The sequence below is a fragment of the Pristiophorus japonicus genome, chromosome 9, assembly GCF_044704955.1.
Source record: "Pristiophorus japonicus isolate sPriJap1 chromosome 9, sPriJap1.hap1, whole genome shotgun sequence".
NCBI lineage: Eukaryota > Metazoa > Chordata > Chondrichthyes > Pristiophoridae > Pristiophorus > Pristiophorus japonicus.
This window is the reverse complement of record NC_091985.1, coordinates 89,480,999-89,508,662: the sequence shown is the minus strand read 5'-3', so window position 1 is coordinate 89,508,662 and position 27,664 is coordinate 89,480,999. Positions and strand designations below refer to the sequence as shown.

Here is a 27,664-nt window from a genome sequence, read left to right as displayed (position 1 = left end):
GAGGCTGACCCAGACTGTTTGCAACCTTGGTGTCATGTTTGATTCCGAAATGATCTTCCGACCACACATCTGCACCATAACTAAGACCGTCCTTTTCCACCTCCATAACATTGCCCGACTCCAGCCCTGCCTCAGCTCATCTGCTGTTGAAACCCTCACCCATGCTTGTGTTAGCTAGAGACTTGACTATTCCAATGCACTCCTGGCTGGCCTCCCACGTTCTACACTACATAGACGAGGTCATCCAAAACTCGGCTGCCCATGTCCTAACTCGCACCATGTCCGTTCACCCCTGTGCTCACTGACCTACACTGGCTCCCAGTTAAAAAAATGCCTCGATTTTAAAATTCTCATCCTTTTTTTCAAATCCCTCCATGGCCTCACCCCTCTCCATCTCCGTAATCTCCTCCAGCTCCACAACCGCTCCCTGCCACCTTCCTCCTTTTAGTCACCTGTCATAAGTTCTCTTCGGTGGCTTGGAGTCAAATGTTGCTTGAACGCTCTTGTGAAGCACCTTCGGATGTTTTACAATGTTAAGGTGCTATATAAATATAAGTTGCTGTATGAAGTAATTAAAATATCTAAAACTGAAGGATGATTTACAATGATGCATTAGTCTTTTACCTCAGGATCTTCAACAAGTGTGACAACTCTTCCAGGCTACAGGGATGGAATGAGAAACACAAAATATTAAGAGATCTATAAGCACACAATTTAATTATACCATGACTTGAAGGACAAGCCAAATTTGGCCTAATTTTTAAATCTCTTAAAATGAAAATTATTTCCTTGCTTTACAGCAAAACTGACATATTCTTGGGCCCTAAATATTCGGGTTCCAGTAATAAAACATATGACTCAAACCAGACATTTTATTAATTACAGAATATATTGTAACTTGTCATTTCAGAAACTACACTTCAGACTACTTGCCTGTACTCGCCAATGTTCCCCTCACCACCCCCCCAAGGTACGTGGCCGTGCAGCAATCGCGAGGTCCTACGCAGACCACTCACCAGCTGCTGCTGCTGCAAGAGATACCGCGCAGCAAATTTTACATTTTTTTTTTTTTAGAAGAAACATTGGCACTGTACCACAAGATTATCAGGCAAATTAAGTCAATGTACTGCTGAGTCACACTATATTTTAAATGTGAGTTTAGTATAGTACATTTGAATACAGTGAATCATATTATGAACATTTGATACACAAAATTACATGCATTGTAAAGTTTTTCTTCCATCAGTACAGTAGAAATAGTTGAAATAATTTGTTATACTGGCAAATTACCAGCATTTTATTTTACTTTAATGAAAAAAACCCCTAGAAAAAAAAGCACTGATACAAATTTTAGACTTTATTTTAATAAAACAAAGTAACCCTCAATGTGAGGAGAAACACTGACTATACAGTTCAGTAGTGTCAGTGCTCAAGGTCCGGGAATTGCAAGTCAGAGGTGGCGAGTTCAAATCCCACCATGACAAGTTGTGAAACTGAACTCAATAATTCTAGTAATCTTTAGACTAGCTGGACTTAAAAAAAAAAAAAATGGTTCGCTCAATTTACCATTCCTATCTGGTCCAGCCCATATGGGACTCTAATTCCACATTAGGCGGTTGATTTTTTAAATGCCCACAGGCAACTAGGGATGGGCAATAAATACTCCCCTGCCAGAGTCAGAGTCATTCACATCCCAAGAACTGCAAATACTTCAGTGCCTTATGCTGATATTTCTGGATTATAAATAGTAGTTATTTTCTCAAAGCAGGACCCATGATAAACATGCTGCCTGCATATTATTTTCAATATCAAAAACACTTTCAATGGTCAGTATTTGCCACATATAGAAAATGTTTAATTTACTGCAAATATAATCCCCAGAGAAAATGCAAAGGGAATGGTCTGACTTTGCACTAGAAAACCATGAAATGCCAAGCACAATTCCCATTTTGAATGAAGAATTACTAGCCAATAATGCATGCAATTCATTTAAACATTGTCTAGAAATTCTGCTCTCCTGACAGTACTCCAAAATGACAGGTACAGAAACACAGATCATGTAGGCAGCAAACATGAGTTTTCATTAACCAGACACTGATCTCCCAATAAAAAAGAAATTACGAGGCAAAAAAAACAAACCTTTTTGAAATCAACAAAGGTAGTCACTCTCAGCTCAGCTCAGCTCTGGAATTCAGGTTGTGTCCAAGCTTGGACCAAGGCTGTAACGAAGTCTGGAGCACAATCCTGCTGGCACAACCCACACTGAGCCTTTGCGAGCGAGTTATCAATAAGTACTGCTTGACAGCACTGTTGATGAATCCTTCCATCACTGCTGATGATTGGGAATTGGCTATTGGCTGATAAGGTGGAAATTGGCTTCGATGCAGGACAATAACGATGAAAATAGCTGATCAAACAGGACAAATAATGAAAACGAATCTAAAGGTCAGCTGCAGGAGTACCTTAACAAGCATGACTGACAAGCCTTCTTGAGTTCTTTGAAGATGTTACAAATAAAAAAGGCAAATAATTAAACTATAACAGAGTGAACTTTAAGAATTTGATTAAGTCCCACATGGAAGATTATAGTTAAGTTAAGAGCTACAAAAGCTCAAGAGAGAGAAGATGGAACTTGCTTAAGCAATTAGTTAAAAAAAATAGAAAACAGAATAAACTTTTGAGGCATAATATTAACTTGGGGAGGTGTTGAAAGGAGTCATGCAGGGGTCAGTGCATGGGACACCATCTTGTCTGAATATTGAAACCAAATACAAGCTGGTCAAATTTGGCAACAGCACAAACATAGGGAAAAGTAGTAAAGACAGAAGATGCCACAAAAAAATTGCAGGATTTAGATTAGCTATGCAATTGGGAAGACAAATGGCACAATGAAATTAAACACTGAAATATTAAAGTATGGACAGAAGGAAATTTAGAAAGGGGTTCCAAGAATGATGATATACTCATGACTGTGTCTGGACAATGTGTGCAACAATTTTAAAAAAAATAGAATACTGGGGTCTATAGCCAGAATATGAGAGTACTAAACACTAGAGCTTATGCTGACACATTCATCATTGTCATTGGCAGTCTCTCGAAACGGGGATGACTTGCTTCCACACCAAAAAAGGATGAGTTCACAGTTCAATGAAGGACCTAACATTCTGGATCCCAATCTACATGCTGAAGGGTGGAAGATGCTTGTGCGTGGATTTAAAAAAAATTAACCGTGTGGTGGCTGTTGCACACCAGCCACCACACCGGCTTGACAGAGCTAGGTCTTGGTCCAGTGGCAAGGATTAACCAGGACGACTGGAGACCAGCTCTGCTGCACTGATCTAGTGTACACACATATCTCAGTGTGGGCTGGCCCGTGCTGCCCCTGGGCCCCTAGCCCCAAACTCACGCCTCTCCTGGGCCCCGATCACATCCTTCCCTAGTTTCTCGCCGCTCCTTTGCCCCGACCGCGCCGCTCCTGCTGTATCTGCCAATGCTCCAATCACCGACCTGGGATCTTGATGACGTCAGTCTTCACTGCCGTCACCCTCCTGCACCAGCTCGTGCTGCTTCCTGAAGTGGCCTCCACGCTGCTTCCGGGTCGCCGCACCTTTTATGGCCTCGACCTGCTGCTGGTGTTCTCACGCAGGTAGGGGCCTCCATGCTGCTCCAGTTTTAGCCAATTCAATTCACGCCACGTGGTATCAAGAAATGGATGAGTGCACTGGATACAGCAAAGGCTATGGGCCCCGACAACATCCCGGCTGTTGTGCTGAAGACTTGTGCTCCAGAACTAGCTGCGCCTCTAGCCAAGCTGTTCCATTACAGCTACAACACTGGCATCTACCCGACCATAGAAAACTGCCCAGGTATGTCCTGTTCACAAAAAGCAGGATAAATCCAATCTGGCTATTATCAGTCTATCATCAGCAAAGAAAGAAAAGAAAGATTTACATCTATACAGCACCTTCCACGACCACTGGACGTCTCAGAGCACCCCACAGCCAATGAAGCACTCACGGAGCGCAGTCACTGCTGCAATGCAAAGTGATAGAAGGTGCCATTGACAGTGTTACCAAGTACCACTTACTCACCAATAACCTACTCACCGAAGCTCTCGGACCACTCAGCTCCAGACCTCATTACAGCCTTGTCCAAACATGGACAAAAGAGCTGAAGTCCAGAGATAAGATGAGAGTGACTGCCCTTGATATCAAGGCAGTAAGGGTCTATAGGGAGGGAGGAACTTAAAACAATCACTATCACTAAGGAATGGGACTAAAGGTGGACCAAATCTACCAAAATCCCCTGGATCCTGGGGAGGTCCCAGCGGATTGGAAAACCGCAAATGTAATGCCCCTATTTAAAAAAGGAGGCAGTCAGGAAACTATAGACCAGTTAGCCTAATATTGGTCATTGGGAAAATGCCGGAGTCCATTATTAAGGAAGCAGTAGCAGGACATTTGGAAAAGCATAATTCAGTCAAGCAGAGTCAGCATGGTTTTATGAAAGGGAAATCATGTTTGACAAATTTGCTGGAGTTCTTTGAGGATGTAATGAGCAGGGTGGATAAGGGGGAACCAGTGGATGTCGTATATTTGGATTTCCAGAAGGCATTCGATAAGGTGCCACATAAAAGGTTACTGCACAAGATAAAAGTTCACGAGGTTGGGGGTAATATATTAGCATGGATAGAGGATTGGCTAACGAACAGAAAACAAAGAGTCAGGATAAATGGGTCATTTTTCAGTTAGCAACCAGTAACTAGTCGGGTGCCGCAAGGATCGGTGCTGGGGCGTCAACTATTTACATTCTATATTAATGACGTGGATGAAGGACTGAGTGTAACGTAGCCAAGTTTGCTGATGATACTAAGGTGGGCGGGAAAGCAAATTGTGATGAGGACACAAAACATCTCTAGTGATATGGGCCCCAATTTTCCCCAATCAAACATTATGGCGTCCACTTACCTATGCGCACGTTTTTTTGAATACTATCAGTGCCGGGAAAAAGAGTTAAGGAGAGAACGAAGAGATTAGGAGAGAAGTCAAGGAACATAAAACAAAATAGTAAAATATTTTATAGGCACATGAATAAAAAAAGGTGGAGATGGGAATAGGGCCACGAAGGGATGGAGAGGATAATACCACAGGTAACGATGGAGAGATGGCAGAAATATTAAATAATTACATTGCTTCAGTAGAGATAGAACTGGTGGACATAACATTGGATCATGAGATTAGTAATGAAATAAATGCATTTAAAATAAAGCAGATATATTAAATAAACTAATCAAACTCAGGAAAAAACCCTGGTCCCAATGTATTATATCCGCACATTTTAAAAGGATCTAGGGAAGAGATAGCAGAGGCATTACTACACATATTTAATAATTCGTTAAAAAAAGGTGTAGTGCCAGAGAACTGGCGGATAGTTAACGTAGGGCTCAATTTTTCCCAAGCCCGTTTTCTGGTGTATTGCCAGAGTTACGCCCGTTTTTCTAGGCCAGAAATGCGGCAGAAATATTTTGCCAAAGTTTCCCCGATCTCGAATTTGAATTTGGCGCCACGTATCGTGTCCAGTCACCTCGGGGGAGGGGTGGAGCCTGCTGTCTGCGCCGAAAAACGAAGCTGCATCATCCGCACATGCGTGGAAAAGTCACATTTTTTGACGTCGTTCTAATGGACGCGCATGCTCAGTACAGCTCGGATTTGGCAATTGGACATTTTTGAAGAGGCAGTTCTGTGTGTGAGGAGTGCTGTGCGAGAGCATTGGGAAAAATCGCAGTTGGAGCAATACAAGATGCAACGCAGTGCAAGGACCATGAATTTCTTACAGGAAGTGGAGGCACTAGGTATTGTGATTGAGGCCAGATGGCAGGAGCTGGACACCAGCAGAGGTCACATAAAAGTTCCACCAAAAAGAAAAGAAACTCTGGAACCAAGTTGCAGAAGATAACTGTGCAATGGTGACCACCGCAGGATCTGGAGGCCAGTGTAAAAAGAAATGGCAGGACCTTGGTCAAGTAGTTAGTGAAAGTAATATTTTAATTTATTCAATGGAATTACAATTGTAATTGTGACCAGCTGTATAGTGTCCCACCCAGCAGAAAGACACCCTCTCTAAAAAGTTAAATTTTCATCTTTGCAGAGGAAAGGGGCACATAGTAAAAAGGGAAGAACTTGAACAAGAGGAAGCCCAGCAAATCTGCACCCACTGACACTTGGAAGAGAGGGTCGCTGCTTTGATGGTCCTGCCTGGAAACAAGCAATCATTACTGCACAAGGTGGGCCCACACTCGAGGGAGAGGGCAAGTCCTGCAAATTCATCATGGTCCTTCAAATCAGCCTGCTGCCTGGCTTGCGATGTGTGAGCCTACTCATGCCACCAACCCTCCAGGCCAAGAACATGAGGGGGGAGGGGGAGGGGATGGAGTTGGATGAAGCTCCCACTGTTGTACTAACTTTGGAGGTGTCGCTCATGGAGGTGACAGCCCCTTCCTTGACTAGTGGTTTGAGTGTTGGTGGGACTTTCCATGGTTTCACACCTTCCAAGGTTGCAGGTCCCAGTGGTGTGGTGCAGCGAGGCACACCCAGGGCCCCACTATCCCAGGCTGCAGGTCCCAGTGTTGGGGTGCGAGCCACACCCGTGGGGAGAAGGGGAAGGAGAGCTCGACCGCGCTCTCCTGATGTGCAGGATCTGACAGATGTGGTTCAGATGATGTAATTGAGTGCGGAGAGCAGTGACTTTACCCGATCACTCCTGGACGCCATCAGTGGGGTGAGTGATGAGGTAAGCGGGACTGTCAGGAGAAGTAACAGCAATGACACGAGAAATGGGAACAATATCTGGGACAATCAGTGAGGGCATGGTGGCCATGAGGGAAGGAATGTCAGAGGTAGTGCAAACCAAGTCACTGACCATGAGGAAGGAAATATTGCAGGCAGTTCAGACAGTTTTGCTCAACATGAGGGAGATAATGTTGCAGGTTGTTTAGACACTGTCAGGGCACATAAGGGACGGCATGTTGGAGTTAGCTGCTGCAATAAGGGAACATGCCCAGATCCCACATCCATTGACAGAATTAACTGTCACTCCCACTCCAATCCCCACACCAGTCTTTGAAGAGCCCAAAGCCGGGCCCTCCAACTTGCCGCCTATCACCGACGCCCCCCACCCTCAAGAGGTGCGCAATACCAGAGATGTTGGAAAGAATAAGCTTGGTATCAAGCCCAGAAACAGGGGCTGCTGCAGGCAGGGGTGCTGGAATGTCCAAGACCAAGTGCAGTGGGCAGTCTTAGAATAAGGGAGATGAGAGGTGGGTGCAGCCTTTCTTTGTTGCTGCTGCTGCTGTTATTATTATTGTTACTGTTCTCAAATTAAAAGTTGTTTGTAAGTTATGTAAATTTACAAGTTTAAGTGATCTTAAAGTTTTTAGAGTGATATTAAAGTAAAGTTTGATACAAGCATAATTTTATTAAAGTGAAGTACATTGTAAACTTTTGAATAAAATATATTTTACATTAAAATTGAATCATGTTCCATTAACACAACAACTCTAAACAGTAAACATGTCCATGTGGAATAGTTATCACTGAGCCCTCAGGCATCAGTAAAGCATTCACGGATGAGCTACTGGTGCAAGGCTCGACCAATTAAAGGAGCACGATGGCTCGCCCTCCTTCGCCATCGTGCTCCGGCCTCAGGCACTTGCATGGTTTCCTCATCGTCACCTGCATCTTCCACATCATTGTCAGCCATTCTCACCGCAGGTGGGTCTTCCACTACCAGCTCCTGCTGCCTCATGCAGCACACAGGGAACTGACCGACAATCTCAGGGGAGTACAAGTAGTAGCCTCCGGAATGGTCCAGGCATCGGAAATGCTGTTTCAATATGCCAATGGTCCTCTCAATGATGCTGCGCGTCGCAATGTGCGCCATGTTGTATCAATGGTCAACTTCCGTCTAGGTTACGCATAGGGGCGTCATGAGCCAGGTGGCGAGGCCGTACCCTTTGTCTCCCAGTAGCCAGCTGTACCCTTCTGGCTGCTGCTGAAATATGGCAGATATAACGCTGTCGCGTAGGATGAATGCATCATGGGTGCTGCCAGGGTATCTTGCATCGACTGGCATGATATGATGCATGTCGTCACACACGAGCTGTACATAGACATAGAAACATAGAAACATAGAAATAGGTGCAGGAGCAGGCCATTCAGCCCTTCTAGCCTGCACCGCCATTCAATGAGTTCATGGCTGAACATGAAACTTCAGTACCCCCTTCCTGCTTTCTCGCCATAACCCTTGATCCCCCGAGTAGTAAGGACTTCATCTAACTCCCTTTTGAATATATTTAGTGAATTGGCCTCAACTACTTTCTGTGGTAGAGAATTCCACAGGTTCACCACTCTCTGGGTGAAGAAGTTTCTCCTCATCTCGGTCCTAAATGGCTTACCCCTTATCTTCAGACTGTGACCCCTGGTTCTGGACTTCCCCAACATTGGGAACATTCTTTCTGCATCTAACCTGTCTAAACCCGTCAGAATTTTAAACGTTTCTATGAGGTCCCCTCTCATTCTTCTGAACTCCAGTGAATACAAGCCCAGTTGATCCAATCTTTCTTGATAGGTCAGTCCCGACATCCCGGGAATCAGTCTGGTGAACCTTCGCTGCACTCCCTCAATAGCAAGAATGTCCTTCCTCAAGTTAGGAGACCAAAACTGTACACAATACTCCAGGTGTGGCCTCACCAAGGCCCTGTACAACTGTAGCAACACCTCCCTGCCCCTGTATTCAAATCCCCTCGCTATGAAGGCCAACATGCCATTTGCTTTCTTAACCGCCTGCTGTACCTGCATGCTAACCTTCAATGACTGATGTACCATGACACCCAGGTCTCGTTGCACCTTCCCTTTTCCTAATCTGTCACCATTCAGATAATAGTCTGTCTCTCTGTTTTTACCACCAAAGTGGATAACCTCACATTTATCCACATTATACTTCATCTGCCATGCATTTGCCCACTCACCTAACCTATCCAAGTCACTCTGCAGCCTAATAGCATCCTCCTCGCAGCTCACACTGCCACCCAACTTAGTATCATCCGCAAATTTGGAGATACTGCATTTAATCCCCTCGTCTAAATCATTAATGTACAATGTAAACAGCTGGGGCCCCAGCACAGAACCTTGCGGCACTCCACTAGTCACTGCCTGCCATTCTGAAAAGTACCCGTTTACTCCTACTCTTTGCTTCCTGTCTGACAACCAGTTCTCAATCCACGTCAGCACATTACCCCCAATCCCATGTGCTTTAACTTTGCACATTAATCTCTTGTGTGGGACCTTGTCGAAAGCCTTCTGAAAGTCCAAATATACCACATCAACTGGTTCTCCTTTGTCCACTTTACTGGAAACATCCTCAAAAAATTCCAGAAGACTTGTCAAGCATGATTTCCCTTTCACAAATCCATGCTGACTTGGACCTATCATGTCACCATTTTCCAGATGCACTGCTATGACATCCTTAATAATTGATTCCATCATTTTACCCACTACTGAGGTCAGGCTGACCGGTCTATAATTCCCTGTTTTCTCTCTCCCTCCTTTTTTAAAAAGTGGGGTTACATTGGCTACCCTCCACTCCATAGGAACTGATCCAGAGTCAATGGAATGTTGGAAAATGACTGTCAATGCATCCGCTATTTCCAAGGCCACCTCCTTAAGTACTCTAGGATGCAGTCCATCAGGCCCTGGGGAGTTATCGGCCTTCAATCCCATCAATTTCCCCAACACAATTTCCCGACTAATAAAGATTTCCCTCAGTTCCCCCTCCTTACTAGACCCTCTGACCCCTTTTATATCCGGAAGGTTGTTTGTATCCTCCTTAGTGAATACCGAACCAAAGTACGTGTTCAATTGGTCTGCCATTTCTTTGTTCCCCGTTATGACTTCCCCTGATTCTGACTGCAGGGGACCTACGTTTGTCTTCACCAACCTTTTTCTCTTTACATACCTATAGAAACTTTTGCAATCCGCCTTAATGTTCCCTGCAAGCTTCTTCTCGTACTCCATTTTCCCTGCCCTAATCAAACCCTTTGTCCTCCTCTGCTGAGTTCTAAATTTCTCCCAGTCCCCAGGTTCGCTGCTATTTCTGGCCAATTTGTATGCCACTTCCTTGGCTTTAATACTATCCCTGATTTCCCTAGATAGCCACGGTTGAGCCACCTTCCCTTTTTTATTTTTACGCCAGACAGGAATGTACAATTGTTGTAATTCATCCATGCGGTCTCTAAATGTCTGCCATTGCCCATCCACAGTCAACCCCCTAAGTATCATTCGCCAATCTATCCTAGCCAATTCACGCCTCATACCTTCAAAGTTACCCTTCTTTAAGTTCTGGACCATGGTCTCTGAAATTACTGTTTCATTCTCCATCCTAATGCAGAATTCCACCATATTATGGTCACTCTTCCCCAAGGGGCCTCGCACAATGAGATTGCTAATTAATCCTCTCTCATTACACAACACCCAGTCTAAGATGGCCTCCCCCCTAGTTGGTTCCTCAACATATTGGTCTAGAAAACCATCCCTTATGCACTCCAGGAAATCCTCCTCCACCGTATTGCTTCCAGTTTGGCTAGCCCAATCTATGTGCATATTAAAGTCACCCATTATAACTGCTACACCTTTATTGCATGCACCCCTAATTTCCTGTTTGATGCCCTCCCCAACATCCCTATTACTGTTTGGAGGTCTGTACACAACTCCTACTAACGTTTTTTGCCCTTTGGTGTTCTGCAGCTCTACCCATATAGATTCCACATCATCCAAGCTAATGTCTTTCCTAACTATTGCATTAATCTCCTCTTTAACCAGCAATGCTACCCCACCTCCTTTTCCTTTTATTCTATCCTTCCTGAATGTTGAATACCCCTGAATGTTGAGTTCCCAGCCCTGATCATCCTGGAGCCACGTCTCCGTAATCCCAATCATATTTGTTAACATCTATTTGCACAATTAATTCATCCACCTTATTGCGGATACTCCTTGCATTAAGACACAAAGCCTTCAGGCTTGTTTTATTAACACCCTTTGTCCTTTTAGAATTTTGCTGTACAGTGGCCCTTTTTGTTCTTTGCCTTGGGTTTCTCTGCCCTCCACTTTTCCTCATCTCCTTTCTGTCTTTTGCTTTTGTCTCCTTTTTGTTTCCCTCTGTCTCCCTGCATTGGTTCCCATCCCCCTGCCATATTAGTTTAAATCCTCCCCAACAGCACTAGCAAACACTCCCCCTAGGACATTGGTTCCGGTCCTGCCCAGGTGCAGACCGTCCGGTTTGTACTGGTCCCACCTCCCCCAGAACCGGTCCCAATGCCTCAGGAATTTGAATCCCTCCCTGCTGCACCACTGCTCAAGCCACGTATTCATCTGCGCTATCCTGCGATTCCTACTCTGACTATCACGTGGCACTGGTAGCAATCCAGAGATTACTACTTTTGAGGTCCTACTTTTTAATTTAGCTCCTAGCTCCTTAAATTCGTTTCGTAGGACCTCATCCCTTTTTTTTACCTATGTCGTTGGTACCAATGTGCACCACGACAACTGGCTGTTCTCCCTCCCATTTCAGAATGTCCTGCACCCGCTCCGAGACATCCTTGACCCTTGCACCAGGGAGGCAACATACCATCCTGGAGTCTCGGTTGCGGCCGCAGAAACGCCTATCTATTCCCCTCACAATTGAATCCCCTATCACTATCGCTCTCCCACTCTTTTTCTTGCCCTCCTGTGCAGCAGAGCCAGCCACGGTGCCATGAACTTGGCTGCTGCTGCCCTCCCCTGATGAGTCATTCCCCTCAACAGTACCCAAAGCGGTGTATCTGTTTTGCAGGGGGATGACCACAGGGGACCCCTGCACTACCTTCCTTGCACTACTCTTCCTGCTGGTCTTCCATTCCCTATCTGGCTGTGGACCCTTTCCCTGCGGTAAGACCAACTCACTACACGTGATACTCACGTCATTCTCAGCATCGTGGATGCTCCGGAGTAAATCCACCCTCAGCTCCAATTCCGTAACGCGGACCGTCAGGAGCCGGAGGTGGACACACTTCCCGCACACGTAGTCGTCAGGGACACCGGAAGTGTCCCTGAGTTCCCACATGGTACAGGAGGAGCATAACACCCGACCGAGCTCTCCTGCCATGTCTTAACCCTTAGATACACTTAAACTGTTAATAACAATGTTAAAAGTTACTGACCAATATAAGAAGAAAAAGAAAAACTACTCACCAATCACCAGCCAATCACTTACCCCCTAGGCTGTGACGTCACCTTTGTATCTTTGCCTTCTCCCTGTAGCTGCACCGGTACGCCTCTCGCCGACCCCGGACTCGCGCTGCTCCGAGCTCCCGCCTCCTCGACTGACTGCTCGAAGTGCTCGACTCCCGCTGGCCTTTATAGGCCTCTCGCCGACCCCGGACTCGCGCTGCTCCGAGCTCCCGCCTCCTCGACTGACTGCTCGAACTGCTCGACATTAATGGAGTGGAAGCCTTTTCTGTTCCTGTACATCTTGGAATCCTTCAAAAAGGTGCTTCCAAGGCGATGTGGGTACAATCAATGCAGCCCTGTACCTTTGGGAAGCCAGCAATTCTGGAGAAGCCCACAGCCCTGTCATGGATTGCCTGGGCAGTCATGGGGAACTTTATGAAGTCATTCCTATGCGCGTGACCTGGCAAATGGAGACATGTGTTGCTTGTTGAGAGATGGCGCACACATCCCCAGTTGTAGCTTGAAACGATCCGGAGCCAAGAATGAAGTGTAGCAGAAACTTTCACTTCAGCTGACAAAGCAGTCCTCCTGATGCTTTGACCAACTCACAGATCTCAGTTACAACTTCTTTGCAGAAACGCAGCCTTCTGACTCAGTCTGCATCACTCAGATGGAGGAACGGACGCCTGTCTCGATATACCCAAATTGGGTAAGGCCTCCTGCCCAGCACCCTACGGGCTCTGATGTTCCTGATGCGAATCCTACATAGCACCATGATGCAGAAGGCTCACACAAGGTATGGCATTGTCAGTATTGCCCTCATACTTAAAGCTAAGCTTTGAAAGAAGCTCAAAATGGCAGGAAAGCAGGCAGCACAGGTTCGCAGTTGTAGCTCTCCAGGTCTGTATGGATGGACACACCCAAAGGTCTTGTGACTTCTCTCTTTCTCCTCTCTCTCTCTCTCTCTCTTCTCTCCCCTCCACCCACCCCCAATTGGAGTCTTGCGACTTCTCGCTCTCCCTCCCCGGGCTCCAAGCCTTCCGATCGGCACCTCGCTCTCGCACCTCCTCCGCCCCCCCACCCCACCCCCACGGCTTGTTTTGTAGCTGAACCCAGAGCCTGGTTCTGCCAGCTAAACTTATGACCCTCCAACCCTGCTTCAAGATGTTCACTGGTGGCGTGTGAGTGAGTTAAAAAATGAGAGAACTTCTGAAATCCAACAAATTTATACTTCTACGTTGACAGGTTAAAAAAAAACTTTATTATTGATTTTGAGTGTTCTTGACTCCCTCTAAAATCTTCGATTTAAAAACAATGTCGTTTTTCAGCGCAGATTTGTGAAACCTTCTGCGCTGAAGGTTTTTCGGGAGTGGCCAGATAAGCCGACCCAAGAGAAACAAATTGTTGGCCAAACTGTGAACAATTGGGGAAAAAAAAGAGTGTGGCCATGAGTGAACATCCCGATGACGTAAAAAAAAAATTGACCTAGAAAAATCGTATCTAAGTCAGTTACGGCGGCGCAAATCGCAGGGAGAAACTTTGAAAAAAATAAATGCGCCAAAAAAAGGCGCAAATGAATGGGGAAAATTGAGCCCGTAATACTTATATTTAAGAAGGGAGATAGAACATGTCCAGGGAATTAGAGACAGTTTAACATAAGTGGTAGTAAAAATAATGGAATCTCTACTAAAAGGAGAAAATAGAAAAACATCTAGAAGCCAAAAATATAATGAATAGTCTGCATGGATTTCAAAAAGGGAAAGTGTTGCTTGACCAACTTCATTTAATTTTTGGAAGAGGTAACAAAGAGTGGACATGGGTAATGCAGATGTAATTTATCTAGATTTTCAAATGGCCTTCGATAAAGGTACCACATAATAGACTAGTGAATATCAGAGAATGGGGTAAAGGGTAGCTATTCACAGTGGCAGAAGGTGGGTAGTGGTGTTCCACAAGGATCAGTGCTGGGACCACTATTGTTCAGTTAGACTTTGGAATCAAAAACACAATTTCTAAATTTGCGAATGACATCAAATTGGTGGGGGGGACGGGGAAGATCGTCAATAATGAGGAGGAGAACAAATTACAGCAGGACATTAAATAAACTTGCAGAATGGGGATATGATTGGCAAATGAATTTCAACACAGATAAATGTAAGGTACAGATATTACATTTTGGTAGAAAAAATAGGGAGGTCACATTACTTGGAGGGTGAGAGTCTGGGTGGGGTAGAGAAGCAAAGGGATCGCAGGAACAAATAAACAAATCACTAAAAGTAGCGACACAGGTTAAAAAGGCAATTAAAAAGCATACCAAGTATTAGGGTGTATTTCTGGAGGGATCGAATTGAAAAGTATTGGAGTTATGCTAAACTTGTATCGAATCTTGGTTAGACCACACTTGGAGTACTGCATACAATTCTGGTCACCATATTATAGAAAGGATAGAGGCACTGGAATCGGTGGCAAGGGAACAGAGTTTGTGGCGTGGACCGAAGACAATGGCTTTGTTCTTCCGATATTTAATTGGAGGAAATTTCTGCTCATCCAGTGCTGGATGTCGGACAAGCAGTCTGAAGTATAGAGACAGTGGAAGGTTCGAGAGAGGTGGAGGAGAATTGGAGCTGGGTATCAGAGTACTTGAAAACTCATGTGTTGTCAGATGAAGTCACCAAGGGGCAGCACATAGATGAGAAATAGGAGGGGGCCAAGTTTAGATCTTTGGGGGACACCAGAGTTGATGGTGTGGGTGCAGGAAGAGAAGTCATTGCAGGTGATTCTATGACTACGTCCAGACTACGTGGAGCGGTGTTGGAGCAGAATTTTGTGGTCAACTGTGTCAAACTGCAGACATGTCGAGAAGGACAAGTTTACCTTTCTCACGGTCAATTAGGATGTAATTTGTGACCTTGACAATAGCATTTTCAGTACTGTGGCAGGGGCAGAAACCTGCTTGGAGGGATTCAAACAAGGAATTCTGGGAAAGATAGGCACGGATTTGGGAGGCGACAACACATTCAAGAATTTGAGAGGAATGGGAGGTTGGAGATGGGCTGATAGTTTGCAAAGACGGTGGGGTCAAGGGTTGTTTTTTTTTTTGAGAGGGGTGATGACAGCAGATTTGAAGATGAGGAGGACAGTCCCCCGAGGAGAGAAAACCGTTAACCATATCAGCTAACATGGGAGCCAGGAAAGGAAGTTGGGTGGTCAGCAGTATAGTCGGAATAGGGTCGAGAGAGCAGGAGGTCTCATTGACAAGATGAGCTTTGAGAGGGCACAAGGGGAGATTGGAGAGAAGCTGGAGAAATAAGCAAATTCAAGGTTAGGGCAGTGGGGAAACAGCGGAAGTTAGGCCTGGTGGGCTAGGGGAAGGGAGGGAAGGAGTAGAGGCAGCTGACCAGATGTTCTTGATGTTTTTAAAAACAGAAATATCCATGAGCTCCTTCGAGATGGGGGGGGGGGGGGGGGGGGGGAAAGACTACTTTGACAGCACCTCCCAAATCCACCACCACCACCACCTAGGGCAGCAGGTGCATGGGAACATCATCACCTCCTAGTTCTCCTCCAAGTCGCACACCTTCCTGACTTGGAAACATATCGATGTTCCTTCATCGTCGCTGGGTCAAAATCCTGGAACTCCCTCCCCAACACCACTGTGGGAGTACCTTCTCCACAAGGACTGCAGCGGTTCAAGGTGGCAGCTCACCACCACCTTCTCAAGGGCAATTAGGGATGGGCAATAAATGCCAGCAACGCCCACATCCCAGGAACGAATAAAAAAAACTGATTCTGCACTGTATGGTATTGTGGCTACTCGCATATGGAAGTTTATGTACACTACTGGGGTTGCAATGTTTTATACCACACGAAGCAGGTATAGCAATAAGAACATAAGAAATAGGAGTAGGTCAAGCCTGCTCCGCCATTTAATAAGATCATGGCTGATCTGATCCTGGCCTCAACTCTACTTCCCCGCCTGCTCCCCATAACCTTTGACTCCCTTATCTTGCAAAAATCTGTCTATCTCCACCTTAAATACATTGAATGACCCAGCCCGCTCAGCTCTCTGAGGTAGAGAATTCCAAAGATTCACAACCCTCTGAGAAGAAATTCCTCATTTCCATTTTAAATGGGCGACCCCTTATTCTGAAACTATGCCCCCTAGTTCTAGATTTCCCCATGAAGGGAACATCCTCTCTGCATCTATCCTGTCAAACCCCCTCAGAATCTTATATGTCTCAATAAGATCATCTGCAAGTCTCCCAAACTCCAATGAGTATAGGCTCAACCTGCTTAATCTTTCTTCATATGACAACCCTTTTATCTCAGGAATCAACCTTGCGAACCTTCGCTGAACTGCCACCAGTGCAAGTATATCCTTCCTTAAATAAGGAGACCAAAACTGTACGCAGTACTCCAGGTGTGGTCTTACCAATACCCAGTACAGTTGTAGCAGGACTTCCCTACTTTTATACTTCATCTCCCTTGCAATAAAGGCCAACATTCCATTTGCCTTCCTAACTATGTGCTGTACCTGCATACTAACTTTTTGTGTTTCATGTACAAGGATCCCCAGATCCCTCTGTACTACCGTATTTTGTAATCTCGCCCCATTTAAACAATAATTTGCTTTTTTATTTTTCCTACCAAAGTGGATAACCTCACCTTTTACTCCATCTGCCAAATTTTTGCCCACTCACAAAGCCTATCTATATCCCTTTGTAGATGCTTTGCGTCCTCCTCACAACTTGCTTTCCCACTTATCTTTGTATCAGCAGCAAATTTGGCTACAGTACACTCAGTGCCTTCATCCAAGTAATTAATATAAATCGTAAATAGTTGAGGCGTAGCACTGATCCCTGTGGCACCCCACTAGTTACGGTTTGCCAACCTGAAAATAACCCATTTATCATGACTCTCTGTTAGTTAGCCAATCCTCTATCCAAGCTAATATATTACCTCCAACCCCGTGAGCTCTTATCTTGTGCAGTAACCTTTTATGTGGCACCTTATCAAATGCTTTCTGGAAATCCAAATACACCACATTCACTGGTTCCCCTTTATCCACCCTGCTTGTTACATCCTCAAAAATCTCCAGCAAATTTGTCAAACATGATTTCCCCTTCATAAAACCATGTTGACTCTGCTTGACTGCATTATGATTTTGTAAATGTCCTGCTACTACTTCCTTATTGATGGACTCCAGCATTTTCCAATCCCCTCTGGCTTCAGGTGTGGTGCCAGAGGACTGGAGGACTGCTAATGTGGTACCTTTGTTTAAGAAGGGAGAAAGGGATAGACCGAGTAATTACAGGCCAGTCAGCCTAACCTCGGTGGTGGGAAAATGTTTGGAAAAAATCCTGACAGACAGGATGAATCTTCACTAAGACAGACACGAATTACTCAAGGATAGTCAGCGCAGATTTGTTAAGGGAAGGTTGTGTCTGACTAACTTGATTGAAATTTTGGAGGAGGTAACCAAGAGGGTCGATGAAGGCAAAGCGTATGACGTAGTGTATATGGATTTTAGCAAAGCTTGCTTTTGATAAGGTCCCACATGACAGGCTGGTCACAAAAATAAAAGCCCATGGAATCCAGGGCAAAGTGGCAAGTTGGATCCAAAATTGGCTCACAGGCAGGAAGCAAAGCGTAATGGTTGATCGGTGTTTTTGCGACTCGAAGGATGTTTCCAGTGGGGTTTTGCAGGGCTCAGTACTAGGTCCCTTGCTTTTTGTGATATACAGCAATGATCTCGACTTGAACGTAGGGGGTATGATTAAGAAGTTTGCAGATGATATTAAAATAGGCTGTGTGGTTGATAATGAAGAAGAAAGCTATGAACTGCAGGAAGATATCAATCAATTGGTCAGGTGGACAAATGGAATTTAATCCAGAGAAGTGTGAAGTAATGCATGTTGGGAGGGCCAACAAGGAAAGGGAACACACATTAAATGGTAGGATACTGAGAAATGTAGAGGAACAAAGGGACCTTGGAGTGCATGTCCACAGATCCCTGAAAGTAGCAGGCCAGGGAGATAAGGTGGTTAAGAAGGCATACGGAATGCTTGCCTTTATTAGCCGAGGCATAGACTACAAGAGCAAGGGAGTTATGCTTGAACTGTATAAAACACTGGTTAGGCCACAGCTGGAGTACTGCGTGCAGTTCTGGTCACCGCATTACAGGAAGGACGTGACTGCACTGGAGAGGGTACAGAGAAGATTTACGAAGATGTTGCCGGAGTGGAGAATCTAAGCTATGAGGACAGATTAGAAAGGCTGGATTTGTTGTCATTGGAACAGAGGAGGCTGAAGGGAGACCTCATTGTGGTGTATAAAATTATGAGGGGCCTAGATATAGTGGATATAAAGGGCCTATTTCCCTTAGCAGAGGGGTCAACAACCAGGGGGCATAAATTTAAAGTAATTGGTAGAAGGTTTAGAGGGGAAATTTCTTCACGCAGAGGGTTGTGGGTGTCTTGAACTCTCTGCCTGAAAGGGTGGTAGAGGCAGAAACCCTCACCACATTTTAAAAAGTACTTGGATGTGCACTTGAAGTGCCTTAACCTGCAGGGTTACGGACCTAGAGCTGGAAATTGGGATTAGGCTGGATAGCCTCTTGTTGGCCAGCTTGGACACGATGGGCCGAAATGGCCTCCTTCAGTGCTGTAAACTTCTATGGTTTTCCAAATGACAGATTTTAGGTAAAAGTTTCCTGCTTTCTGTCTCCCTCCTTTCTTAAATAGGGGCATTACATTTGCGGTTTTGCAGTCTGCTGGGACCTCTCCAGAATTCAGGGAATTTTGGTAAATTACAACCAATGCATCCACAATCTCTGCAGCCACCTCTTTTAAGACCCTAGGATGCAGGCCATCAGGTCCAGGAGACTTGTCCGCCTTTAGTCCCATTCGTTTACTGAATACTTTTTCATTAATGATAGTTTTAAGCTCCTCCCTCCAGATAGCCTCTTGATTATCCATTATTGGGATGCATTTAGCATCTTCTACCGTGAAGACAGATACAAAATAGTTGTTCAAAGCTTCCGCCATTTCTGTTTTCCATTATTAATTCCCCAGTCTCATCCTCTAAGGCACCGACATTTACTTTAGCTACTCTCTTCCTTTTTATATACCTGTAGAAGCTCTTATTGTCTGTTTTTATATTTCTTGCTAATTTACTCTCATAAGCTATCTTCTCGCTCTGATTTTTTTTTAGTCGTTCTTTGCTGGTTTCTAAAAATGTCCCACTCCTCTGACCTTCCACTGTTCTGCACAACATTGTATGCCTTTGTCTTCAATTTGATACCATCCTTTACTTCCTTAGTTAGCCACGGATGGTTCGCCCTTCTCAGAGTCTTTCTTTCTCACTGGAATATATTTTTGCTGAGTTATGAAATATCTCCTTAATTGTTTGCCACTGCTCATCTACTGTCTTACCCTTTAATCTATTTTTCCAGCCCACTTTAACCAGCTTTGCCTTCGTACCTTTGTAATTACCTTTATTTAAGTTCAGGACACTAGTTTGAGAACTAGCTTTCTCACCCTCAAACTGAATTTGAAATTCTACCATGCTATGATTACTTTTACCCAGAGGATTACTACAAGATTTTAATTAATCCAAACTCGTTACATATTACCAGATCTAAAACTGCTTTCTGGTTGGTTCCACAACGTATTGTTCTGCAGCCGCCTGAGGAAGAGTGCGTTTGAAGACCAGGCTCTCAAAACTGCCACCAAGCTCATGGTCTACAGGGCTGTAGTAATATCTGCCCTCCTGTATGACTCAGAGACATGGTCCATGTATAGTATACACATCAAGTTGCTGGAGAAATATCACCAACGATGTCTCCGCAAGATCCGACAAATCCCCTGGGAGGTCAGGCGCACCAACATCAGCGTTCTCATCCAGGCTAACATCCCCAGCATTGAAGCACTGACCGCACTCGATCAGCTCTGCTGTGCAGGCCACATAGTCCGCATGCCAGACACGAGACTCCCAATGCAAGTGCTCTATTTGAGCTCCTTCATGGCAAACGAGCCAAAGGTGGGGAGCAGAAACATTACAAGGACACCCTCAAAGCCTTCCTGATACAAGTGCAACATCTCCACTGACACCTGGGAGTCCCTGGTCAATGTCCACCCTAAGTGGAGGAAGTGTATTCGAGAGGGCGCTGAGCACCTCAAGTCTCAACGCCGAGAGCATGCAGAAATCAAGCGCAGACAGCGGAAAGAGCGTGTGGCAAACCAGTCCCACCCACCTCGTCCCACCTGTGACTCTAGTATTGGACTGTTCAGCCACCAAAGAACTCACTTCAGGAGTGGAAGCAAGTCTTCCTCGATTCCGAGGGGCTGCCTAAGATGATGATGTTCCAAGAAACCATCCCGCAGACAATTAAAATGTGTCGAAATATACTAGTGGATCGGTAACCACGGGACCGTAGCGTGACTGTGTGGTGGCTGCAATTGGCGAACCTCTAATACAATTTAACCAAGTGTTTATCCCCTATAAGTAACTAGTGAAGTGCCACCGAGAGAACTATATATAAAAGCAAAAAGTAACTCATTCAAAAGTAAATAAAAGGTGTCTAACCCTCAGGTGAGCCTTTCCATTCCAGCGATTAATTCTAACCCATATGTTACGGTGGCCAGGGAAAACATTATTGGGTAGGACGCGTTTTCTTCAGACACGGGTTGTTGCAACACAAAAACTACGAAATTAATAAGCACTGGTTGCTTGTACTTTGCGGCATAATACCGAACAAGTCTGCACGGCGTCCAAATGTACACTGACCAGGGAAGCTCTGCAAGGCTTTGAAGGAATAAAACAGAAACTGCTGGAAACATTCAGCAGGTCAGGCAGCATCTGTGGCGAGAGAAACAAGAGCTTTGAAGGGTGGGTGGGGGCGCCCCGGCTCTCCCCTCTGTCTGCCACTAACCGAGATCTAAAATAGACGTGTCACCTGGGGATTGTTACTCACATCGTAACTCAGCCCATCAGCAGCTTCGAGCAAAAGCAGCCAGTGCGGAGCGGAGCCCAGCAGCGGCGGGCAGAGCCCGGGCTCGCTCCCTCACTCACTCACTCACTCACCTCACTTACCTTGCCCGGTACACCCCGGTGGTCGGTGCTACCTTGCCAGAAGCGGCGGATGTAGCCCCGAATGTAACCCACTAACTTCTCCTGGTAAGGGAAGTCCACTTTCCAGATGAGCGAGCCGTACCCGAATATCCACATGTCCGGCCCCCGCTGTTGCTGGGGTTACCCCGACCGGCGACGGATTTTTTTAAAAACTGTAAACCGACCGACGCCCGGATAATCTCAGCGCCCTGCAGTTAAACAGGGAGCCACTCCACGGAGGCGGGGCCGCCGACTGCGCAGGCGCATGGGCCAGGGGCGCGTGGACAGCAATTCCCAGCAGGCCCGGCGCTGCGCATCCTCGCCCCCTCTCTCTCGCTTCTGATTCGCCTGTCAGAATCAACCAATCGTTGAAGTAGCGCGGCCGGGCGCGCCAATCAATTGTCAGCCACGCGTACGGGGGGGAGGAGGGGAGAGTGCGTGTGCGTGTGCGTGGAACGGTGACGTATCCGCTAAACAGGAAGTTGGGAAAAGGTGAAGGGGGCTCGAGGTGCTTGTGTTGGAAGGCTCGGATGGGCTGCTGAGTATCTGTAACACGCGAGGAGCAATAAAGTGCAGGCGGGACGGGTTTTTTTGTGGTTTGGTCAGGGGCGATCTTGTTACAAACCAAATTCTGGCGACGTTGTGTTTGGAGGAAACTTGTCACTCGGCGCTGGGATTCCCCATGATTTGGCTTTACGTGAAGTTGATGTAAGTTATCGAAGAATTGGTGCCAGCGCAGAATTGTAATGGAGGATTGCGTTTACCTTATTCTTGTGCATTTGCCAGTTGTCACTTTGCCGGCCAGTCACACAAAATATCAACTTTTTCCAATGGAATTTGAAGCTGTTGGTATCAACCAATAAGGTTTGTTATTGGAACAGGATTAGACCATTCAGCCCCTCGAGAATGTTCTGCCTTTCAGTTCGATCGAGGCTGATCTCTATCTCAACTCTATTACTCGCCTTTGTTTCATATCCCTTGATCCAGATGTCAGCCGTGGCTCAGTGGGTAGTACTCTCCTCTGAGTCAGAGGATTGCAGGTTTAAGTCCCACTCCAGAGATCTAGGCTGATGCTCCTGTGCAGTGCAGAGAGAGTGCTGCACTGTCTGAGGTGCTGTCTTTCAGATAAAATGTTAAACCAATAAGATGTCTGCCTCCTTTGCGTGTAAAAGATCCCATAGCATTATTTTGAAGAAGAGCAGGGGAATTATCTCTGGTGTCCAATATTTATCCCTCAAACTAAAACAGATAATCTGGTCATTATCACATTGCTGTTTTTGGGAGCTGTTTTTGGGAGCTTGCTGTGTGCAAAATGGCTGCTGCATTTCCCACAATACAACAGTGACTACACTTCAAAAAGTACTTCATTGACTGTAAAGTGCTTTGGGACATCTGGTGGTCATGAAATGTGCTATATAAATGCAAGTCTTTTTTGGGTGGAGAGAGAGAGTTCCAGATGTCCACTGCCCTTTGTGTGACAAAGTGTTCTCTTGTTCAGGATTCCCCCACTGGATGAAATAGTTTCTGTATTGACCCTATCTTTCAAACCTTCTATACTCAAGGGAATTCAAGCCAAGATTATGCAACTGGTTTTCTTAGTTTAACACTTAAACCCCTGGTATTGTTCTGATGCATCTGTGCTGTAACCCTTCAAAGCCATTTTATCCTTCCTGAGGTGCGATGGCCGGAATTGAAATGTAGTGCTCCAGATGAGGACTGACCAATGTTCTATACAACTGAAGTGTAACTAACTCTATTCCAGGCCCCTTGAGATAAAGGCCACAATTCCATTAACCTTTTTGTACCTGTGCATTAGCTTTTAGTGATCTGTGTACTTGGACATCTAAATGTCTTTGCTCCTCCACAGTTCCTAGATTCTCACGATTAAAATTATCTTTTTGGATCTAAAGTGGATGACCTTACACTTCCCCCACATTGATCTGCATTTGACACAGCTTTGTCCACTCACTTAATCTGTCCCTGTCCCTTTAACTTCCAGTTCCTATTTGAACAATTTGGTGTCATCTGCAAACTTGAATATATAACTCCTTATTCCTTCATCCAAGTTATTGATCTATATGGTGAAAAGCTGAGTCCCAGTACAGATCCTGGGGAACACTACTTGTCACATCCCATCAATCAGGGAACGTTCCCTTTATCCCTACTCTCTGTCACCTACCTCCCAACCAATTTCTAACCCACGTTGCAAGGTTGCCTCAAATTTCACACTCCTTTTTGCAAATAGTGCCTTGTGCAGAACCTTATCAAATGCCTTCTGGAAATCCATATAGACAGCATCCATAGACTCTCCCTTATCCACTATGTTAGTGAGCACTTAAAAATACATTCAGACATGATTTAGCCTTCAGAAATCCATGTTGACTCTCTAATCAGCTTATACTTGTCCAAGTGTTCAGTCACTGTCCCTGATGACCGATTCCAGTTACTTCCCCACAACTGATGTTAGACTGATGGGCTGTAGTTGCCTGTTTTTTTTTTCTCTCCCTCCCTTTTTAAATAATGGAATAACATTTGTAAATTTCCAATCCAACGGCATAATTCCAGAGTCAAGAGAGCTTTGGTCTTTGTCTTTCTGTCTTTCCTACCATACCATACCATACCATGCAGCCCAGTTTACTGTGGTCGATTTATGTCTCCTTCCTTAGAAATTTGTCTTACTTTAGTTAAAAACTGAGGCTTGTGATTCTCCCCTCAAACTTAAAAAGCAAATTAATTATATTATGGTTACTGTGTTAGAAAATGTTTAAAATATAAAGTAGATTAAAGAGGCAAAGACCAGGTAATGTTTGTGTGCGAACCGTCATCAGAACTTGGTTCTAAGGTTAAGTTTCAATGATATTGACTTGCTCTCATCTCGCACCTGCCATTATGTGTCCATGGGGTTGGAGACAGGGACTGATGTGATGGTGAACTTGTTTTATTTTGTGCATGTAGAATACACCCCCCATTGGATTATTGTAGACATATGTTGTAATGACTTCATTTCAAAAATTGATCTAATGTATGCACAGTCAGATTTTCTGGACCCTTTAAAATTGTTTTGAATTCCATATAACTATTTTCAATTTCATATCTAAAATATCTGAAACCCTTCAGGAGAAATTATTTGTGGCTTAATGGCAGGATTGGAGTTTGTGCCAAAAGGTTGGAAATGCAAAATTTTCTGGGGATGTCCCAGTTCTCTCGCAAATAAATCTCATGTCTTCAGCATTTATATATCCCTTCAGTACATTTTGAATATATCACTGCTGCAAACTTCATTTTGTAACTCGTCTCCGCTCCCTTAAGTGCAAGGAATGCAGACTTGAATGTTTATGGCGGACAGCTGGTTTAGCCATTCATCTCTAGATTTGGTTGGACCACATAAAGCACAATTGGGTCCTGCTCTCCTCTGCTAAAATTGCTCACTATTCCAGGATCATCCTGGAATTCAAAAATAAACTCTGCTTCAATGCTGCGCTACAAGCCGTCTTCTCCACCCTCATTCCAAGTGTGAGGAGCTCATGGACTCTTTTTGTCACCAAGATTGAGACCATTTGTTTAGCTGCCTCTGCTCTTCCCTCCATTCCCTTAACCCACTGAACGAAACTTCCCGTAAGGTCCTCCCTGAACTCTCACCTTTCTCTAGTTTCTCTCTTGCCTCCCCTTATGCCTTCTCCAAGTTCATTTTGTCCATGAGACCGCTTCCTGCTCTCTCGACCCTATTCCTACCAAACTGCAGACCACCCAATTTCCCTTTGTGATCTCCATGTTAGCTGATATTGTTCCCTCTCTTCAGGTACTGTCCCTCTCCTTCAAATCTGCTGTCATCACACCCTCTCTCCAAAAACCCACCCTGGACCCCATAGTTTTTGCAAACTACTGCCCCATCTCTAACCTCCTTTTCCTCTCAAGTGCTTAAACATGTTGTCGCCTCCCAAATGTGTGCCCACATTTCCCACAACTCCATGTTTGAACACCTCCAATCGAGCTTGCACCCCTGCCACAGCAATGAAATGGCCCATATCAAAGTCATAAATTACATTCTACATGACTGACCGTGATAAACAATCTATTCTCCTCCTTCTTGACCTGTCTGCAGTTGACCACACCATCCTCTTCCAATGCCTCTCGTCTGTTGTCCAGCTGGATGGGACTGCCCTTGTCTGGTTCCATTCTTATCTGTCCATTCGTAGCTAGAGAATCACCTGCAATAATTTCTTCCTGATTCCATACCATGGAGTCACCTAAGGATCTATACTTGGCCCCCTCCTATTTCTCATCTACGTGCTGCCCCTCGGTGACATCATCGAAAAACACAGCATCAGGTTCCATATGTACGTTGACGACACCCAGCTCTACCTCTCCACTGTCTCTGATTTGTCTCGCACGGCTAGTCCAACATCCAGTCCTGAAAGAGCAGAAATTTCCTCTAACTAAATACCGGGAAGACTGAAGCCATTGTCTCTGCTTGCTGACCTACATTGACCTTCGGTGCGGGCAACACCTGGATTTTTAAATTCTCATCCTTTTTTTCAAATCCCTCCATGGCCTCACCTCTCCCGATCTCTGTAATCTCCAGCTATACAACCCTCCGACATCTCTCAGCTCCTCCAATTCTGGCCTCTTGTGAATTCCCAAATTTTTTTGCTCCACCATTGGCATCACGGCCTAGGCCCTAAGCTCGGGAATTGTCACCTGCCCTAATATTGCCTTATATGGCTCGGTGCTAAATTTTGTTTGATAATAGCATCTGTGAAGCACCTTGGGACATTTTACTATGTTAAAGGCTCGATATAATGTACATGATTTCTACAGCGCGACAGTTGCAGGAAAAATTCAGGGAACAGCACCAATCCTTGTACATGGTCTTCTTTGACCTTACAAAGGCCTTTGACACTGTTAACCGCGAGGGTCTATGGAACGTCCTCCTCCGTTTTGGCTGCCCCCAAAAGTTCGTCACCATCCTCCGCCTGCTTCATGATGACATGCAAGCCATGATCCTTACCAACGGATCCATTACAGACCCAATCCACAACCGGATCGGGGTCAAACAGGGCTGCGTCATCACGCCAACCCTCTTCTCAATCTTCCTCGCTGCTATACTCCACCTCGCACTCAATAAGCTCCCTGCTGGAGTGGAGTAAACTACAGAACCAGTGGGAACCTGTTCAACCTTCGTCGTCTCCAAGCCAGATCCAAGACCGTCCCAACCTCTGTCATTGAGCTACAGTACGCGGACGATGCTGCGTCTACGCACATTCTGAGGCTGAGCTCCAGGATATAAACACAGTGTATTTGCACTTTTTAAAAAAAAAAGGAATTGAGACAGAAGGTTATTAAAATGCTAATTTTCCTCAAACGACTCTAAACAGCGAGCTTGTTAGCTTGTCTTGGTATTTGATAAACACCTCAATTGTGTCGTTAAACTCTTTGGCAAGCCTTCCTTTCTGGCTCTGAGCAGAGGGAGCAAAAATACACACACACACCCAAGCAACCGTCAGATCTTCAAACAAAAAGCAGTGAAGGAAAATCTTGACCAGGCTCAGAAGGAATGTGCAGGAGGGTAGTTAGTTATTTTAAATCAAGCAAGATATCTCATTGATATGTGAAACCAAAGTGTATTCATTATTTTTGCATTAGTACTAATTTTAAGTGAATATGATCGTGACTGCTGCTCTGTATATTTACTTGCTGTAACATAAAGCAGCTTAATGATTTGTATCTGACCTCATCTTGCCAATTGTTTTTTTTGGTCTGCCTTTGGAAAAAGTGGAGAACCATATACTAGAAATAAAAACATTCAGTTCGGATCACAAGGGAGTATCATTGTTAGACCCTTGACTTGTGCTATTGGGTAGTATGGGCATACCCCTAAATGTAAGATGCTCACACTGGGAGTGACTAGTACCACTGTATCCAAGATAATATTGAAGGGAAGATCCTGAACTTGTAACACCTGATCTGGCTGGACTACATCAAACTATGCTGGGACTCGCTCTCCTCTGCCAAAGCTCTATGATCATCCTGGAGAGTAAAGATAACCCAGGGCTTCTTTTCTGTACTATAATTGTCTCCTTAAACCCCTCTCTCCTGCCCCTCCAGTTTCACCTCTAACAAGAATTGCGAGGAGCTCATGGAATTCTTTGTCACCAAGGTAGAGACCTTCTATTTAGCTGTCTATGCTGCTCCCCCTTCTTGTACACTAAGCCAAACCCTACTGTACCCTAACCTTGAACCCATCTTTCCCTCTAGTTTCTCTCCCATCTTCCTCAATGTATTCTTTAAGCTGA

General features: G+C 45.1%; 2 protein-coding genes across 4 annotated transcripts in view; one reads left to right on the top strand and one right to left on the bottom strand.

Moving 5' to 3' along the window:
- The window catches only part of chac2 (ChaC, cation transport regulator homolog 2 (E. coli)), a 37,229-nt gene extending 15,599 nt beyond the window's left edge, over window positions 1-21,630 (bottom strand). Inside the window, exons 1-2 of one of the 2 annotated variants that reach the window (XM_070889541.1) lie at window positions 21,354-21,630; window positions 625-660 (exon numbers count right to left, since the gene is read on the bottom strand). In XM_070889541.1, coding sequence (XP_070745642.1) covers window positions 625-660; window positions 21,354-21,488 — 171 coding nt within the window. In that variant the 5' untranslated portion in view covers window positions 21,489-21,630. The remainder of the gene's footprint in view (window positions 1-624; window positions 661-21,353) is intronic. The other variant, XM_070889542.1, reaches the window with a different exon arrangement.
- Window positions 21,631-21,852: 222 nt separating this feature from the next.
- The window catches only part of asb3 (ankyrin repeat and SOCS box containing 3), a 104,289-nt gene continuing 98,477 nt past the window's right edge, over window positions 21,853-27,664 (top strand). For both annotated transcript variants that reach the window (XM_070889539.1, XM_070889540.1), the window contains exon 1: window positions 21,853-22,079. The gene's annotated coding sequence lies outside the window, so the exon portion shown is untranslated. The remainder of the gene's footprint in view (window positions 22,080-27,664) is intronic.